Source organism: Leguminivora glycinivorella, chromosome 24, assembly GCF_023078275.1.
Source record: "Leguminivora glycinivorella isolate SPB_JAAS2020 chromosome 24, LegGlyc_1.1, whole genome shotgun sequence".
Lineage (NCBI taxonomy): Eukaryota > Metazoa > Arthropoda > Insecta > Lepidoptera > Tortricidae > Leguminivora > Leguminivora glycinivorella.
Window position 1 is genome coordinate 5,922,273 of NC_062994.1, and position 17,162 is coordinate 5,939,434.

At 37.9% G+C, this 17,162-nt stretch overlaps 2 protein-coding genes across 5 annotated transcripts in view; one reads left to right on the forward strand and one right to left on the reverse strand.

Annotated features, from left to right (window-relative positions):
* The window catches only part of LOC125238547 (zinc transporter foi), a 76,286-nt gene that overhangs the window by 53,409 nt on the left and 5,715 nt on the right, over positions 1 to 17,162 (forward strand). For all 4 annotated transcript variants that reach the window (XM_048145882.1, XM_048145881.1, XM_048145883.1 and 1 more), the window contains exons 2-6: positions 9,629 to 10,075; positions 10,334 to 11,421; positions 11,829 to 11,965; positions 16,337 to 16,417; positions 16,609 to 16,796. In XM_048145882.1, coding sequence (XP_048001839.1) covers positions 9,683 to 10,075; positions 10,334 to 11,421; positions 11,829 to 11,965; positions 16,337 to 16,417; positions 16,609 to 16,796 — 1,887 coding nt within the window. In that variant the 5' untranslated portion in view covers positions 9,629 to 9,682. The remainder of the gene's footprint in view (positions 1 to 9,628; positions 10,076 to 10,333; positions 11,422 to 11,828; positions 11,966 to 16,336; positions 16,418 to 16,608; positions 16,797 to 17,162) is intronic.
* LOC125238548 (chymotrypsin-1-like) lies at positions 11,979 to 13,517 on the reverse strand. The gene has a single exon (XM_048145885.1). It carries the CDS (start codon positions 13,431 to 13,433, stop codon positions 12,390 to 12,392), a length of 1,044 nt encoding a protein of 347 aa, XP_048001842.1. The 5' UTR covers positions 13,434 to 13,517; the 3' UTR covers positions 11,979 to 12,389.

Here is a 17,162-nt window from a genome sequence, read left to right on the forward strand (position 1 = left end):
GTAATAACATTTCTGTATTAATATTTTCATTATTGTATTTTTAAAACGGGTGCTATTATTTAAATTTAAAATATTTTGCGGTATTTTATTATAAATTTGTACACATCGGTAATATGGACTCTTTTTGAAAATTACAAGATTCGCTTTTGGCAACGCTAACTGATACCCTGTCCTCAAATTATAATTGTTACATGTTTCGTTCTTTTGCCGAAATAACATGATATGTTTCCTAACGAACATTATGGCTTCTAAAATGTAGAGAGAAGGCAGCGTTAGAAGGTTGTTTTTTATAAAATGTGGCCTAGCTGTGTCTCTCCTTCGAATATTTACTAAAATTCGGACACACCGTTTCTGCAGAAGAAACAAATCGTATGCATCAGTGCTCTCTCCCCATAAAACAAGTCCATAGCGTAGCCAAGAATAGGCATACGCGTAATAAGCTGATAGCGACGCTTCAAAGTTTGTATTAGCTTTAAGTACACTAAGAGCGTATATGAATGTCGATATCTTATTTTTTATATTTTGCACGTGCGACTTCCAATCGATTGCACTATCGATGGTTATGCCTAAAAGCTTGAAATGGTCAACTTGCTCTATAGTCTCGTTATTTAGTTTAAAGTCTATTTCTAGTTCTTTTTTTTGATATGGTTTAAATTGGACGATCTTGGTTTTGCTTAAATTAATTTCTAAGTTATGGCATTGTAGCCATTCAAAGATTAATTTACTGTAGTTTTCGAGTTTTCTGTGACACTCTTCACTATCTTCGCAGTTAAAAAGAACTGAAATATCATCTGCGAACATTATACATGTAGTGTCTACCTCTTTTGGTAGGTCATTTATATAGGCTAAGAATAAGATACATCCAATTACACTCCCTTGTGGTATTGATGTTTCTACGCGGCGCGATTCAGACGTTACGGTTAGCATTTCCCCAGTGTTTTCGTTGTAGTAATCTATCTGAACATGTTGTGACCGATCTTGTAAGTAAGATTTGATCCAATTGTATGCATTTCCCCTTATACCTAGACCATATAGTTTTCCTAAGAGGATTTTATGTGATACTTTATCGTATGCTTTTGACATATCAAGAAATAAGCCGACTGAGTATTGTTTCTCATTTATGTTATGTAGAGCCTCTTGAATATATTTAAATACAGCCAGTGTAGTCGAATGTTTCTTCCTAAATCCGTGTTGGTTTTTGTCCAAAATATTATATTTTTCTAAAAATTTATAGAGTCTATTTGTCATACACTTTTCGAATATTTTTGACAGTGAAGACAGTAACGCTATTGGTCTATATTTTTCAGGATTTGTAGCGTTACCTCCTGGTTTTAGAATTGGTCTTACTTTTGATAGTTTCAAATTGTCAGGAAATATTCCTTGCTCAAAAGACTGGTTGATTAAATTTGTTAATGGTATCGTTATTTCAGATGCGCATGCTTTTAACAAAGTAGTAGGTATTTCGTCAAAACCAACACTTTTTTTGTTTTTTAGTTTAGTGATAATATTATAAACCTCTTTTGCCGTTACCGGTTCTAGATATATTGAATTTGTTGTCGGGTGGCGTACGGGCCGGCCCAGCTTATCATGACTTGTTTGTGATGTCGATGGCTCACCTACAGAAATAAAGTAGTCGTTAAATAAGTTGGCGACTTTTTCAGGCTCACGTATAAGTTCACCGTTTTTAACTAAATGTATATTATTGTTATGTGGTAGCCGCTTAAGTTTGGAAGAAGTTGTTGTTTTTATAATGCTCCACATTGTTTTAGTTTTGTTGTCTGAGAATTTCATTTTTTTTGCGTAATCCAATTTTTTTGATGTTTTTACACATCGTTTGAGTATACTTTCATATTTTTTATAGCTTGTATTGTAATTGTAATTGTTGGTAGGCTATTGTGGAAATACCGTAATCGTGGATGGTAATGCTATAGTTATTGTCTACATTCGTGAATATGAGGTCTATGCAAGTGCTGGAATTTTTTATTTCTCGTGTCGGTTCTTTAACAATTTGTCGAAGGTTAAAAGAACTTAGGGTATTAATTAGTTTTGATGAAGCTAGATTGTCAATTAAAACATTTATATTGAAGTCTCCGCCTAATATTATGTGTTGTTTTTGTTCCTTTAATTTTATCTTATTTAAAAGTTTATCTAGTGCTTCGTAAAATACATCCGTATCACGATGTGTCCTGTATATGCAAATTATCAATAAATCTAACTTAGGTATTTCTAATCCGCAGCACTCAAAGATACACTCTATTGAAAATTTACTGATATCTTGTCGTTCCTTATATTCGATGCCTTCCTGTAGCAGTATCGCCACTCCTCCTCCACTTCTATCACTCCGGCAGAACGACGTAGCGAGTTGATAACCATTTATTTGTATGTAGTTTTTTTGTACTTCTGTCAACCATGTCTCTGATATGCAAGCTGCTTGGATATTATGCTTTTCTAAAAATGATTCCATTATATGAATCTTATTTTTTATACTCTGAGTGTTTTGGTAAAGTATTTTGAAGTTACTCTCGAAAGGAATCCCGTTGAGATGTATCAATCTGATTAATATTGGTTTTTACGGAATGCTCGGCAGGAAATTGTGAGGTGGTTATGTTGTTACTTGTATTGATGTTTATGGGTGAAGAAGAGCTTTGTTTTTCTTGGATTGCCTCAGGAGTGTGTTCTTCGCCATTTATATATAATCGGTTATTCCTTATAATGGCGTATTTTCCATTGCGACGTGCTTCTAATTGGAGCTCCTTCAGCTTTTTCTTTTTTGGAGGACCTCTCGTGTCATGTATTCTGATACAGCAAAATCACTATTTCGAAAGCAAATCTGTCGATCAGTTACGTATTTTGTCATTCTTTTGTTTATAAGTTCAACTACTATGGGTCTTCGGTATCTCGACTTTCCAAGTCTTCTGATTGATTCAATATACCCGTTTATGTCTATCATAAGTATATCTGAAAATATGTTCGTTATTCGATAAATAAGCTCATCTTGCGTTTCTCCGCGGTGCTCACTTAATCCGAATAGCACGAATTTCCTTTGGTCATCGCCTCGATTTTGGTATGTATGATCAATTTGATTTTGTAATTCTCTCAAACTTGATGTCAGTCTCTTATTTTCCATTTCCAAGAACTCTAGTTTGTCATTTTTTATTTCAGGTAATATTGTTGTATCTCGGGTTGTTTGCGCTTGGTTTTCTCTCATAAGTGTAGTGTACTCGACTTCTAAGATTTGTATCTTTGATTCTAAAGCTTCTATTTTAATTTTTAATTCGTTTTGGTCGGTGGTGAAGTTCGCCATACTATGGTTTATCTCTTGCTTGAAGTTATGTAGGGAATTTTGAATTTCTTTCTGGATGAGATTTTTTATTTCTGTTTTTAATTGGGCATTTAATTCAGAAATGATTGACTCCTTTTGCGAGTCCAATTTTTTGTCGAGTAATTCACTTATTTGCTCAAGAGTGATATTTTCGCGGGGCAGCGTCTCTACTTCGTATCCAAGTTGCGTCTGTGACCTTGTTAACTTATTTGGGGAAGTTATTGTGTCTCCGCGTATACTACTTACGTCCAACTCGTCGCAGGACATATCCGTTGCGTCTATCATGTGCAATATACTCTTACTCATGCCGGCCGGTGTCGCTGGTGTATCGTCGTTTCGGCGCCGTCGTGTTATGGCTGCGCACGACGGGCAAGTCCAGTATTTATTGTAGGTTTCCTGATTTTCTCTGAATTGTGCTGAAGTTATGCACAGACACCTAAAATGATATTTTCCCTGACAGCATGAGCATTTAAGCAATTCATTTCTCTCTATTTCAGCACCACAAGCTAAGCAATTCATTTTTGTAAGCGTATGTTTGATGCGTTCGACAAAAGCAATCTTGATATCTCTTGTTCTTCAAAAAGTGTAAGCGCGCTATGCAAATACAAAACACGACTCTAATTCGCAACAAATAAAGCTCGGGAGCAAACCTGCTTTAGTGTCTTCTTATAAGTGTAGCTGTGTGCGTGTAAGCGCGATAAGCACTGCTGTCTCGCCGCGCTGCTTGCAGATCTGGTTCAGTGGCCGCCTGTGTGTGTGCGCTGTGCATGTGTGCGTATAGGAACGAGAGCCGGGCGGGCTGTCGAAGGTCAGCGATAACACGAATAACGATAATTTTTAAAACTGTTTTTTTAATATCTCCTACACTTCTCGTCCGATTTTAAAAGTTTTTGCACCATCACAAAACACCAATTAACTGCTACATTTTGGTATACAGAACACTTCTAAGAACTTCGGAAATAATACTTTTTCGATTTAAAATCACGGAGAGCTCTGGCACAGTGACTGTATGCAGCGGCGCGCGCGCGCGTTTATCGTATCGTTCAAGCACTTAAAATAGTATTTTATACAATCGCGATATAATACAAAGCTTTTTTAGTCGTGTACCATGTTTAGGCCACGAAGCTTTGCTGAGTGGCCTAATAGTACGGTACGAGAGTGAAAAACTTAATTATATCACTATTGTATACAATACTTTTTCTACGAGTCATCATCTTCATCATCAATGGACGGAAATATCATCATTCATGCAATTTTAAATTAATGTTAATAGCGTCGTTCACCGTTGTATCAACATCGAATTATAGTATGAATTTTCTGAGATGAACGTTTCGCTTTAGCCGTAATCTGTTAAACAAAGGCCTTTGTGTCTATTGTTGACGGCGGCTAGCTCCCGTTTAAACGGCACGTGCTATAGTCTCAGTGTAGTTAAAAAGCAACTATCATGATAGCAATAAGGTTCAAATTTATTAAACAGTTTGCAGTATGCAGGTAACTTTTTTTGAAGATGACAAAACGTGTTATCTCCGAAAGGGCTTTTTATGGATTTGAACCTTATTGCTATCATGATAGTTGCTTTTTAACTACACTGAGACTATAGCACGTGCCGTTTAAACGGAAGCTAGCCGCCGTCAACAATAGACACAAAGGCCTTTGTTTAACAGATTACGGCTAAAGCGAAAAGATCATCTCAGAAAATTCATACTATACCTAGCAACCAATTGTTTGTAACAACCGTCTCTGATTGGCCGATAACGCGACAAATAAAAAAAAATGTATTTCAGATGCAGAAAAATTTGCCAGGTATCGCAAATTAGTATATAAATTGTATGATGTTCTATTTTTGAAATTATTACAGTTAACTTAAAGTCAACTATAATGAGATTAAGTATAGCCTGTCAACCAAATTTTGGCAGTAGCAATGTACATCAAACTAAAGTATGGTATCCCTATGAAACGAAAAAAAACCAGCAATGTACGTCGAACAGCCACAGATATTTTTTTTTCAAGGGGCTCTCTCCTTCCTTACGAATTAGATAATGTATTAAAAAGGGACGGATATGTGCTAGTTATTTCTCTTTTTGGTAGGACGGAGATTTCCACAGATAAGATACAAATGACACGCGGACTTCCACCGATTTTCAAAACTAGTGTTGCTAGCCTGCGATTTTTCAAATTTGCCGCCTTTTTCTAGTGACAAGATTTGGTTGACGGTCTATACATATATTATTATAGTTGAGTCGGAACTGCCATAGAATATCCAACACTGAAAAGTTAGCACTTATAGTTTAGTCTGTGGTGTCCTAATTGACAGATTACAGTCGACGAGTAGAAAAATAATATTTCGCTTACTTTAAACATAATCTAAAACATGTTACATTTTTGCGGATCTTCGTTAGTAAGTATTTTACGATATTAATTTATAACGCAAGATTTACTTATTAAACCATTTATCATTAATTTTTATTTTTAAACTAGTGCTGTGGCAGAGTGTAATTTTGATTCAAATGACATTTCAGTAAGTTGATAGAAATCGTATATTTGTTTAAGCGCCTCCTTGTCCATAGGGCCTAATCGATTCAACCAATTCGAAATTAATCGTTAGATTTGGCAAACGATACGTCTTAGCCACATCGCAACATACTTCAAAACAAATGTGTCAAAAATGTGAACTTACGGATCCGGGACAATAGTTCTGATGAAATTCAGCAACACGACGCTTAGCCATATATTTCTGGTCAAGCATTATGAAAAAGATTTTTATATAAAGTGATTAACCTACCAAGTGGCTTTAATTAATTAATATTTAAGCTTGCTACTATGTAAGAATAAAACGTAATCTTAAATGTAAACAAGACAAACAGCAGTGTAGGTGAACAAAAGAGCACTTTTATGATGACTTTTATACTCCAGGCAAAAAAATATGCACACCCTGTCACGGCCACGGCTAAGACAAAAAAAATGACAGCTGCAGTTCTTATCAGTTTCGTTTCGGTACATTAAATAATACTTTTAGATAGTATATTCCTTTAAAGCACTGTATTGTTTGACGAACGAGCTCAGCTATCTTACTGTGGTGGTATTTTGCAAATAATAAGTGCAGTTCCACTCCACCACGTGGTAATAAAGACAGTAAAATTTACGAGCAGCCTTTTGTACGTGAAGCTGAGTGAAGTGAGCGATGTGTTATTTTTACATTTTAGGATTTTTTTATTTAATCTGGATGGGGCAGTTTAGAATTTTAGTTTATTTCAATTAGTCACTTGTAAGATCCCAGTTGATCAACACTTGAAGGCCTTGACATTTTACTTTAGCGGTGAATTTAAAAGTTATTGTCTTGTTGTTTTGTTAAGTTTTTGTATTGTTACTGTTAATGTTTGAAACTCTTAACAACGAAGAAAAGTTTGGTGTGGAGATATGCCACCAGAGTCGGAGATTCAACTTTATGTAGTCTCTGCAAGGATCGGACAAACAATAAGTTTCCGTGTCGTCATGGTACTACAGGATCTATCGCGAGGCATTTGACGTCAGTTCATTTGAAATCTGCTGTTACTGTTAAGTTATTTTTTTAAATAGGTGTAATCCATAATATAATAAGTAAATGAAAGCAGCAAAGGTCTAAGTTTAAATACCATGAAAAAATAATTTTAAAGTTATTGCATGTAAATAGTATAACGAAGCTCACTTTATTAAGCAGTGCCTATTAAGCAATCAGTAATAAATGGCTTAGTTATTATATTAATTATTATTTTTGAAACAATATATCAGTCATAAAACAGTGTTTACATCTTAATAAAATGATAATCCTGCGCCTTGAACACTCTTAAAGTAGACTTTTTTTTACTACCATCAATCTTATTACTATATAACGTAATTACCTAAATTAATAACAGTTAAGTAAGTTGGCTTAAAATGTATAACATAATTATTAACTAGGTATATGTTAAAATTACATTTCCGTGGATGTCATCCTATCGTCACATTCTTAATTTTTATACTAAATTGACAAATTTCTTACTCCTTGGCTCCTTGCATCAATAATTGAATGGTACCGTGGATACTTATCTACCTATTAAATCTTATTAATCAGAGGGTAACTAGAGAGTTTTTGTCAACGAACATTGCAGACACATAATAAGCAGATTCAAAGGTATCACGGTGCATGCCCATATATTACCATGTCAACGCATGGTATTTTTCAACCACAACCATTCAACAGATAAGCTTAACAAAGGATAAGGTATAGTCATGGTATAGTGCCATTTTACTAAACATACAATACAAGTAATATTTTAGTAAAAGTATAAGCATTTTTTGAATTTGTACTCGAAGCGTCGGTTGTAGCGTAGAGACAATGCTAACAGTGGTTATTTAATAATAAGTCGAATTTAGAATTCTAACTGTTGAAAACCTTTGGATAGAGTAAAAAACTCAAATGACTGGAAGGAAACTTTATCTGAAACGGTTACCAAATCTAGCAGTTGCCCTTACAAAAGGTTACCTACCCATATCGTTGGTATTTTAATAACCACTTCTAAATTAAGCCTATCGGAAACCCCGGATCGTTTATTTGGTTATATTTATTTATTACTTACATATTAATATTTGAAAAACCGCAGTATTGAATATAAATTTTAATTCAAAAGTAATTAAGATATAACCTCACGATACCTAGATTTTTATTCATAACTTATAGAGACTGCATCCGATCTTATCTTCTCTCATGAAACGCCGCTGGCGGACCGAACGGGCGTGTCACGTGAATTCGAACGTACGTACGTACGGATCTACGAACGTACGTACCCTAATTTCACGTGATTTATTTTCACGTGACGAACGAACCAGAAATCCGTTGCCGTGTATCACGGCAACGTGCGTACGGCTACGTGTTCACGATACACGGTCACGACCGGGAGCCCTAATCCATACTAATATTATAAATGGGAAAGTGTGTGTGTCTATTTGTTTGTCCGTCTTTCACGGCAAAATGCAGCGACGAATTGACGTGAGTTTTTAAGTGGAGATAGTTGAAGCCTGAAGGGATGGAGAGTGACATGGGCTGCTTTTTGTCTCTTTCTAACGCGTGCGAAGCCGCGGGAAAAAGCTAGTATCTAATAAGTACAACCATCATAAAAAACCTCAGCCTTACTACACTCGAGATCAATAAAAATGTATCACTTACAATGAACACGTGTAAAGATAATGACCCGTTATAATTGCTCTTCAGTGTCGTTTGCACAGTTGGTCTCCAATTGGCTTCAATTCGTCCTGGCTCAATTGTTTCATCAAAACTTTATTATCTGCTCTCTATTGTATAACATGTCAATACAAGTACATATGTAGAGTATATTCATACTATAATGGGAAATTGTGTGTGTGTGTGCGTGTGTGTTTGTTTTCTTTCACGGCAAAACGGAGCGACGAATTGTGATTTTTTAAGTGGAGATAGTTGAAGGGGTAGAGAGTGACATAGGCTATCTTTTGTCTCTTTCTAATCTCTACTTGCGGGGTGGAAGTTGTATGGAGCATTCCGCAATTCTTAAATTTAACACGGGCGAAGCCGCGGGCAAAAGCTAGTATACTATATGTATATATGTGTTGGCAACTTGCGTGAAGCGTTGATTGTCACAAATACGCGTAATCTTATGGAATGTCAAACATGCTAGCGGCGGCCGTTGGAAGATTAGATTAGATTAGATTTCTTTATTTCATGATAAAAATTACACTATAAATTTGCTACATGTCAAAATTATGTTTATCTTCTCATCATGATCGTCAAAAATTACATAATAAATTCCAAATAAAAATAATTGTGTCTCCCAAATGAGGATCGTCATTTACAAAGAAAGAAAATACACATGCCAAGCTAAATAAAATTACTAATTACTAATTTGATTCCGTAAGAATCAAAGAAAAGTCCACAAGGAGCTTATTTTATTCTTTTATTTAACTTTATTAGGTACACCAAACAGATTTCGTACAAAATCTTAATTAGAATTTAATAATAATATGCTAAGTGGCTTAAAACTAGCATTAGTAGGGGGGTTATAGTCATGGGGGTCATGACCCGTCATTTTTGCGTCGGGGGTTAAAAATAGTTCTAATGAAATTCCGCAACATGGCGCGTGCGCTGCGTTCCCATATATTTCTGGTCAGCCTTTATTACTTAGTTTTAGACTGACGCCAAGCCCGCTTAGTCACACCAAGGGACACTATAAGCGGAAATATGTATAAGGAATAAGACACATGCATACCTTTCTCTTATGAATCTGCCTGTAACTAATTCAAACCTCTCTTTGTCCACAGAAGTCGCGTACCGTGCCCCATGGATCTAAGCTAAGCCTAACTAGTATAAGCAAAATGTCTCACCACCTGGTCACAGTCTGTATGTTCTGTCTCCTCTGTGCGGCTCACACATGTGGGGCTCACGTCGAAACAAAAGACGTACACAGTGCACAGACATACGAACCGACACTAGAATACAATGTACCCTTAGACTTGTCAGAGAAACGGAAACTAGAACACCTAGAGCGGTACAACCATAAACTACAGAAGATCAGACAACCTCGCCCGAGGAGACACCTAGACGATGTGTCAGACACGTACATTGGAGAGATTATGAAGGAATACGGGACGGGAGATACGATGAATTTGACAGGGTTCAATAATATGCTCAATGTGTTGGAGCTTTCCAAGCTGGTGCAGGGCAGGGTTGAGACTAAGGAGGGGCCGAATCAAAGGAACTCTGTTTATGTAAGTTTTATTATATATTTGTTTATAGGTTCGACAGAGATATTTATATTTCTAAACAGTGTTTGTCTTCTGACATTAGAAAACTTGAAACGTGATGGTTGTTAATCTGGTGTGTTTGTTCTGGAAGGGCAATACTAAGTCTAGATGGATGCTATAAGTGTCAGTAAAATATGGCCAATTGTTTTTGACACAGATGGACTCTTTTAATTCCATTATATCTATTTAATTAAGTAGTAAATTGCTATTTTCCTCTTTCAGTGTTTAAACAGTTCGGATCTCATAACAGCCGTCAACAAGGGCCTGTACACAGACGACCACGATCACAACGAGCACACACACACTGACCCGACTCACGACCACGACGTGCTCATAACAGAGGACACCCTCCGGGCCGTCTGTCCAGTCCTCCTTTACCAGAAACTAGGGAAACCGGACGAGAAACGAGACTGCGTCATACACAACAAAGTCACAAACACACAAAACATGAAAAGTCTCGAAAGCGTGAAAAAGACAGATAAAAAAGACGACACGAATAAAAACATGTTCGCCGTCTGGCTATACTCCTTCCTTAGCATAACTGCCATCAGCGCTTGTGGTCTTTTAGGAGTAGCTGTAATCCCTATTATGCATAAAACTTATTACAACCATCTTCTACAGTTCCTAGTAGCGTTGGCAGTTGGTACTCTCTGTGGTGACGCCCTGTTACATCTAATGCCTCATGCGATGAGTCCGCATGAGCATGATCATAGTCACGGCACTGAAGTGTCAACCACATCATCACATAACGATGGCATGTGGAAAGGACTCGCCGCTATGTTAGGCGTCGTCTTCTTCTATTTCACTGAAAAGGGGCTGACTGTTGTCGTCGAATGGAGGAAAAGGCGTCAAAAGCTCGAGGAAGACAAACTCCCCTCAAGAGTCCGAGTTTTGAAAGACGAGACGGTCGGAGGTTGCTCGGGCGGTGCTAAAGCCCCAATTACCAACTCCACTACCAACTCATTCATGAAAATCTTTAAGAAAGATGAAAAGAATGATCCTACAACTAAAACTTGCAAGCACAAGTACTCAGAATATCCTTATTGCTACGATGAAATCGACACAGATACGCATGACGATCATCATTTGAGAGACGGTCAGATCCCGCCGAGCCCTAAAGCGAAGCAGAACAACTCTGTGAGTGTTGTATCTTCGAACGCGCTGAATTCTGAGAGTAAAGAAGAGCCGACGGCGAAGGATTGGCTGCTGAAGGCTGAACCGGCGTCGGTTGTGGAGATGAACAATATTAAACATAAGGAGGATGGTGCTAAGGATCTCAAAGATGGAGACAGTTATACTGTTATATTGAGGTAAGTCAAATAAATTCGTGGACTGAACGGTACTCTAAGCTTCTATAGGGGCCCAGGCCCACGCATTACTAGTTGACCGAAAATAGAGACCGATCGATCCTTTCTGCTTAAACTGACAAACCTGCATCGTATGGTGAATTAATCTTTGGACCCCTTTGCCCCAAGTTTTTACAGATAATGAGTTTTGGTGTATTGAATCATTTGGTGGTTTTGGTCTATCTTTATTTGTTGTTACCTACTTTGCTGGAAAATATCATATGTTTTCCATTTTGCTGATCGAGATCTTGATGTAAACTGGGACTTAAACTGGGGATTAAATTTATTGTATGTTACTGGTACATAGAAATTTTTGAGATTTCTAAGGCATACAATTTCAAAAGCAAAACCTAACGGCCACTTTATTCCAGGGAACATTCCCGGGCCCACCACGGGCATTCCCACGCCCACGGCCACGTGCATGCCCCTCCATCCAGCATGTCTTCAGTGGCCTGGATGGTCATTATGGGCGATGGCCTTCATAACTTCACAGACGGCATGGCTATAGGTAAGTTAAGCAAGTCTTTATTTATCATTTGTGTCTTTCCAGACCAGAAGGGTTCCCTCATGTTTCAATAAAGGTGATATCACTGATATCGGTCGCTATTGGACTTGAAGCGGAAGGACCTTTTCTGTGCTGGAAAGCCACTTTTGGTAAGCACCTATGCCAATAAAATCCACCACCCACACCAGTCTCAAGAAGAATTGGATGGAGAAACTGAACTGAAGTCAGTTATATACTATGCGTTATATTAAGCATATAACATTTGTTCATTAATGGAGATCTTTATTATAATTACCTTTAACAATTAACAGTAAAAACACTCATAATACAAACAACGTAAATAACAAAAATTTTAACACTTCCTATGAAGACGAAGATCACTAGCATCACTGTGTTCACTGACTAGACAACTTTGTAACAATTATTCCTAAATAACAACGCCATCCGCCTCCAAAATAGGCCTCAGCCAACTCTCATACGCACTAAGACGCGTATGCACATCAGGATGTCCAAGCGCACAAGGAAATCCCCAAGAGACTATCCCCATTATAGATATGTCCTCACGAAGTTCAGGATTTGACATTACAGCACTCCCAGAGTCTCCGTGACACATGCCTTGCCCAGCACCATTCCTATGCATAGTACAAACTTCCACAGAAGAATCAACAGGCGGCGAAGACCTATTCTGTAGATTCGCTTCATTAACACCTTCCTCACACTCTTTAGAACTCAGAGTATATACATCAAGTAATTGGAGACGATCAGGATTCGACCCTAAATGTTGTAACGATCCCCAACCTGCAATAGTCACTTTTTTTCCTCCTCCAAGCCATTTGAAGTCTAATTTGATTATTCTGACACGCGAATCATTGACAGGCTCAACCATCTTCAACACACCAATATCATTCTTGATTTCCGCTTTATCCCAATCAGGATGTTTCTCAAATCCAGAAAACTTTATAGCTGTATATCCTTTACTTATATAAACACTCCCTATCTGACCTCGGAGTGATTTTTGCAGCTGACCAAACCACACTACTTCGTCTATACAATGCGCGGCTGTTAATACTGTCTTTTGTGATATTAAAGATCCTCCGCATAAAAAGACCTTTAGATATTCACCAAATATTAATCCTACCATATGTCTTGCTTCGTCTTCTGAAGCATATTCACCTCCTACTATTCTTAATCCTTGCTCAAGGGTTCTTAAAGATTCTTCATGACTTAATCCAGTATCCATTTGTCCAAAGTCTTCAGGATTTGATGATTCTTCCATGCTTCTGATTATACGTGGTGCTTGGTAGAAATCTTGAGGGTTGTACAGATTTTGCACTTGAGAACCATCATTGGGTATTGCAAAAGCTTCCGTTTCATTATTAACTATTCTTGAATTTTGATCTTGAGAATTTTCTAATGGAAGACCTATTGATAACTCAAGAACTCCGAAGATTGTTAATGTAATTAAATACATATTTCATTGCTTTATAAAACTGTTATGATGATGCGACATTTCTACGTCTCTTTATAAGAAACAAATTCATATCTTTGACTGATAATACGTATTAATATTTCCTTTAAAATGTGTTTATTTCATTGTTGTCTTGCGATAAGTATCGTTTTTGGCTGAGTTAGTTAATTAATAATCTATGTTTGTGTGTCAAAAATTATCTTAAAAAAACCCATTTTTTCCGTTAGCATTACTCACCAGCAATAAACAGTAGCTTAGTTAATCAATTTTATTAATTTACATGAGAAATTCGTACATGTTGTAACTAAAACCAAGCATACAAATAGGCTCGCGCTCATTGTATGGCAATGCTGACGTTCTGCATACGTTTCGCGAATCTGCAAAAATCTTTCACGGCTGGGATCCCATAGACCTAGAGTTTCAACATCAAATGTAGCAAAATCGTATTCTCTTCCCAGTTTCTTGTATTTCTTTCGTTTCAGAAAGATGTCGTTTTAATTTTAGATTGAGGTTCTTTCTTTCAGACATGATTACATTGACTTGACAACAATCTTCTTCTTCTTTGCCTGGTCCTATTACGTGGGGTCGGCCCTCCTCGTTCGTAGGCGCCAGGACGCCCTATCCTGAGTTGTCTGTGTGTTCAGCTGTGCCCGTTGTATTTCTTTGTTAACGGTTGTCCACCGCGTGGCAGGCGGTTTTCCTCTGCCCCTTTTCTGTCATTGACTTGACAACAATACCGCCGACCATTGGTTATTCAACCAACACCATGACATTGTCATTCAAACTCATCACCTCTATAGGCAGGGTCACTACAAGTTTTTATTAATTGTGGTAATTAGCTCGTTTACAAGCTTTATTCAACTTGCCTTGTTAGTATGTTAGTTTTGGTCAAAACGTAGAAGCTAAAGACCTACTTCCCGGTTTTCGATTGAGCTGAAATTTTGCACACATGTAAATCACGTGATAATGCAATATTATGGTATCATGGAGCTGATCTGATGATGGAGCAGAAAGTAGGTCATAGGAACTCTGTAATGAAACGTCGTATCCCCATCGAGCAAGGGGTTTTAAGAAACGTCTCGGAGAGCAGTAGATGACTGTTGAAAGACAGGTATAGGTAGTCAGCGATAAAGCTTGAGCCAAAAATGAAATTTTTGCAAAAAAAAAACTGAGGTAGGTATGCTTTTCTATCAACTAAACTAGAAGTTATAAAATTCAACATTGACACGTGTTGAATTCAAGTTGTCACTGCAATGTCACAGTTTCGTTTTCTTTCAACCCCTTATTTGCCAAGAGTGGCACTGAAGCTTTAGTAGTTTCATGTGTTCTGCCTACCCCTTTATGGGATACAGGCGTGATTGTATGTATGTATGTATGTATGTATGAATTCAAGTAACAACCCAATTGACAATTCTCAACCGTCCATCATTGGTTATGCGGGCGACACCATGACATTGGCCTTCAGGGTACATCGTTATCCAGGTCAGCCATTGGTATTCTGTCACCGTCGGCCGCTCAATGGGACTTCGGTCTAACTGTTGATAACTTTAGGGTACCTAAAATCTACCATTTACCATGAGATACACTACACCAATTATTTGACAATTGACGACGACCGGTCTGGTCTATCGTAGTGACCCTGCCTGCTAAGCCGCGGTCCCGGGTTCGAATCCCGGTAAAGGCATTTATTTCATATTTGATCGCCAGTGTCCGAGGTGTGACTCGGGCCTTACACTCCGCCGTCAATCAGCTATGCGAGCAACGCCATGACATTGGCCTTGTCAAGGTATATTGCTATCCAGGTCAGCCATTACCATTCGTTAACCGTCGCGGCCGCTCCTCAAGGGGACTTCGGACTAATTGACTGTTAATGACTTCTTAGGATGTCTATTAGAGTTTTTGAATATGTTACTCGATATGATAAACTTCACGAAAATGACATTAATAGGGAACTTGACTGTAGTTAAAATAAAATATTTTAAACCATGCACGAAATAAAGCATTACATAATTATAAGAATAACAGGGACAGAAGTAATTTTTAAAACCCATATCTATTTAATAACTTTAATCAGTCAGGTAGAAATATATAAAGTATCTGAGTTGACCGTGACGTCACTCGATTCAATTTCATATAAATTCCATATTAGCAAGTCATTCAAATTCGTTTTGACAGTTCTTAAAAAGAAGCTGATTTGACTAGGAGGCAAGTAGCCTATTATAAGGAACTAGCTTTTGCCTGCCCTTCGCTCGCGTTAGAAAGAAAAAAAATAGCCTATGTCACTCTCCATCCCTTCAGCTATCTCCACTTAAATAAAAAACACGTCAATTCGTCGCTGTGAAAGACGGACAAACAAACAGGCACATACACTTTCCCATTTAAAATATTAGTATGGATGTTCTATAGATAGATAGATAGATATAACTTGTTAAACTTATTATCAATTTGCCCAATGGTCACGTAGCATTATCATAATGACCGGGCAATGTGATAAAAAATGGCGTCTAGACGATGATTAATCACTTTGCCCAATACGGCTAGGCATTATAGAGGTACAAAATGCCCTTATTAATCACTTGGTCCATAACAGAAACAGATACATTCTTTATTCATACCCACAACATACATGGCATTGACAATTTAACATCACAAAAATTAAAAACAAAAACAATGAAAGAGTTACATATGCAAACTTAATTACTAAAAAAAATATATTGACCTATGCCATGCATCGTGGCAGAGAAAAGGCGCTGACTCAGCGTCGTGATGCAGCAAGCCACATCACTGGTATTCTGTACCTTAATATTTATAAAACGTGCAATGCTTTTGCGAACCGTTTAAAATTTATTAATTTTATATTTAATATAAACCGGGAAGATGTACATTACTTACTATTTTGCTTTCAGGTGCTGCTTTCGCGTCTAACATCGCTGGTGGCTTCTCCACGGCTATTGCCGTCTTGTGCCACGAATTACCGCACGAATTAGGTAATATTTACATGATACAGTCTTTTCAAACTAGTTACAGTAGGTATTAGTTGTTAAAGCGGACCCCAGGCTCCCATGAGCCGTGGCAAATGCCGGGATAACGCAAGGAGGATGATGACAGTATTTTAAAACTCTTTTATTTCAGCATATTTGTTCTTCTATCGACTTACCAATAACAACATTCTTTCCAGGTGACTTCGCAGTCCTCCTAAAAGCGGGCATGTCCGTCAAACGAGCCGTGTGCTATAACGTGCTGTCCTCAGCATTATGTCTCGGCGGTATGGTTTGCGGCGTTCTAGCGGGTCACGCGCCGAACGCTACCCGTTGGCTGTTCGCGGCTGCCGCTGGCATGTTCCTATACATCGCTCTTGTGGATATGGTGAGTGTATCCACCACTGAGTCAGAGTATATGACTACTATAGAAACAATCTTCATTATGTCTCGGCGGTATGGTTTGCGGCGTGCTAGCGGGTCATGCGCCGAACGCCACCCGCTGGCTGTTCGCGGCTGCCGCTGGCATGTTCTTATACATTGCTCTTGTAGATATGGTGAGTGTATCAACCACTGAGTCAGAATATATGACTACTCTGGAAACAATCTTCATTATGTCTCGGCGGTATGGTTTGCGGCGTCCTAGCGGGTCATGCGCCGAACGCTACATCAACCATTGAGTCAGACTGTTACACGCTGTATCAACTCCTGAGTCAGAGTATAATTATGAATGACCAGCTAGTACAAAGTATGT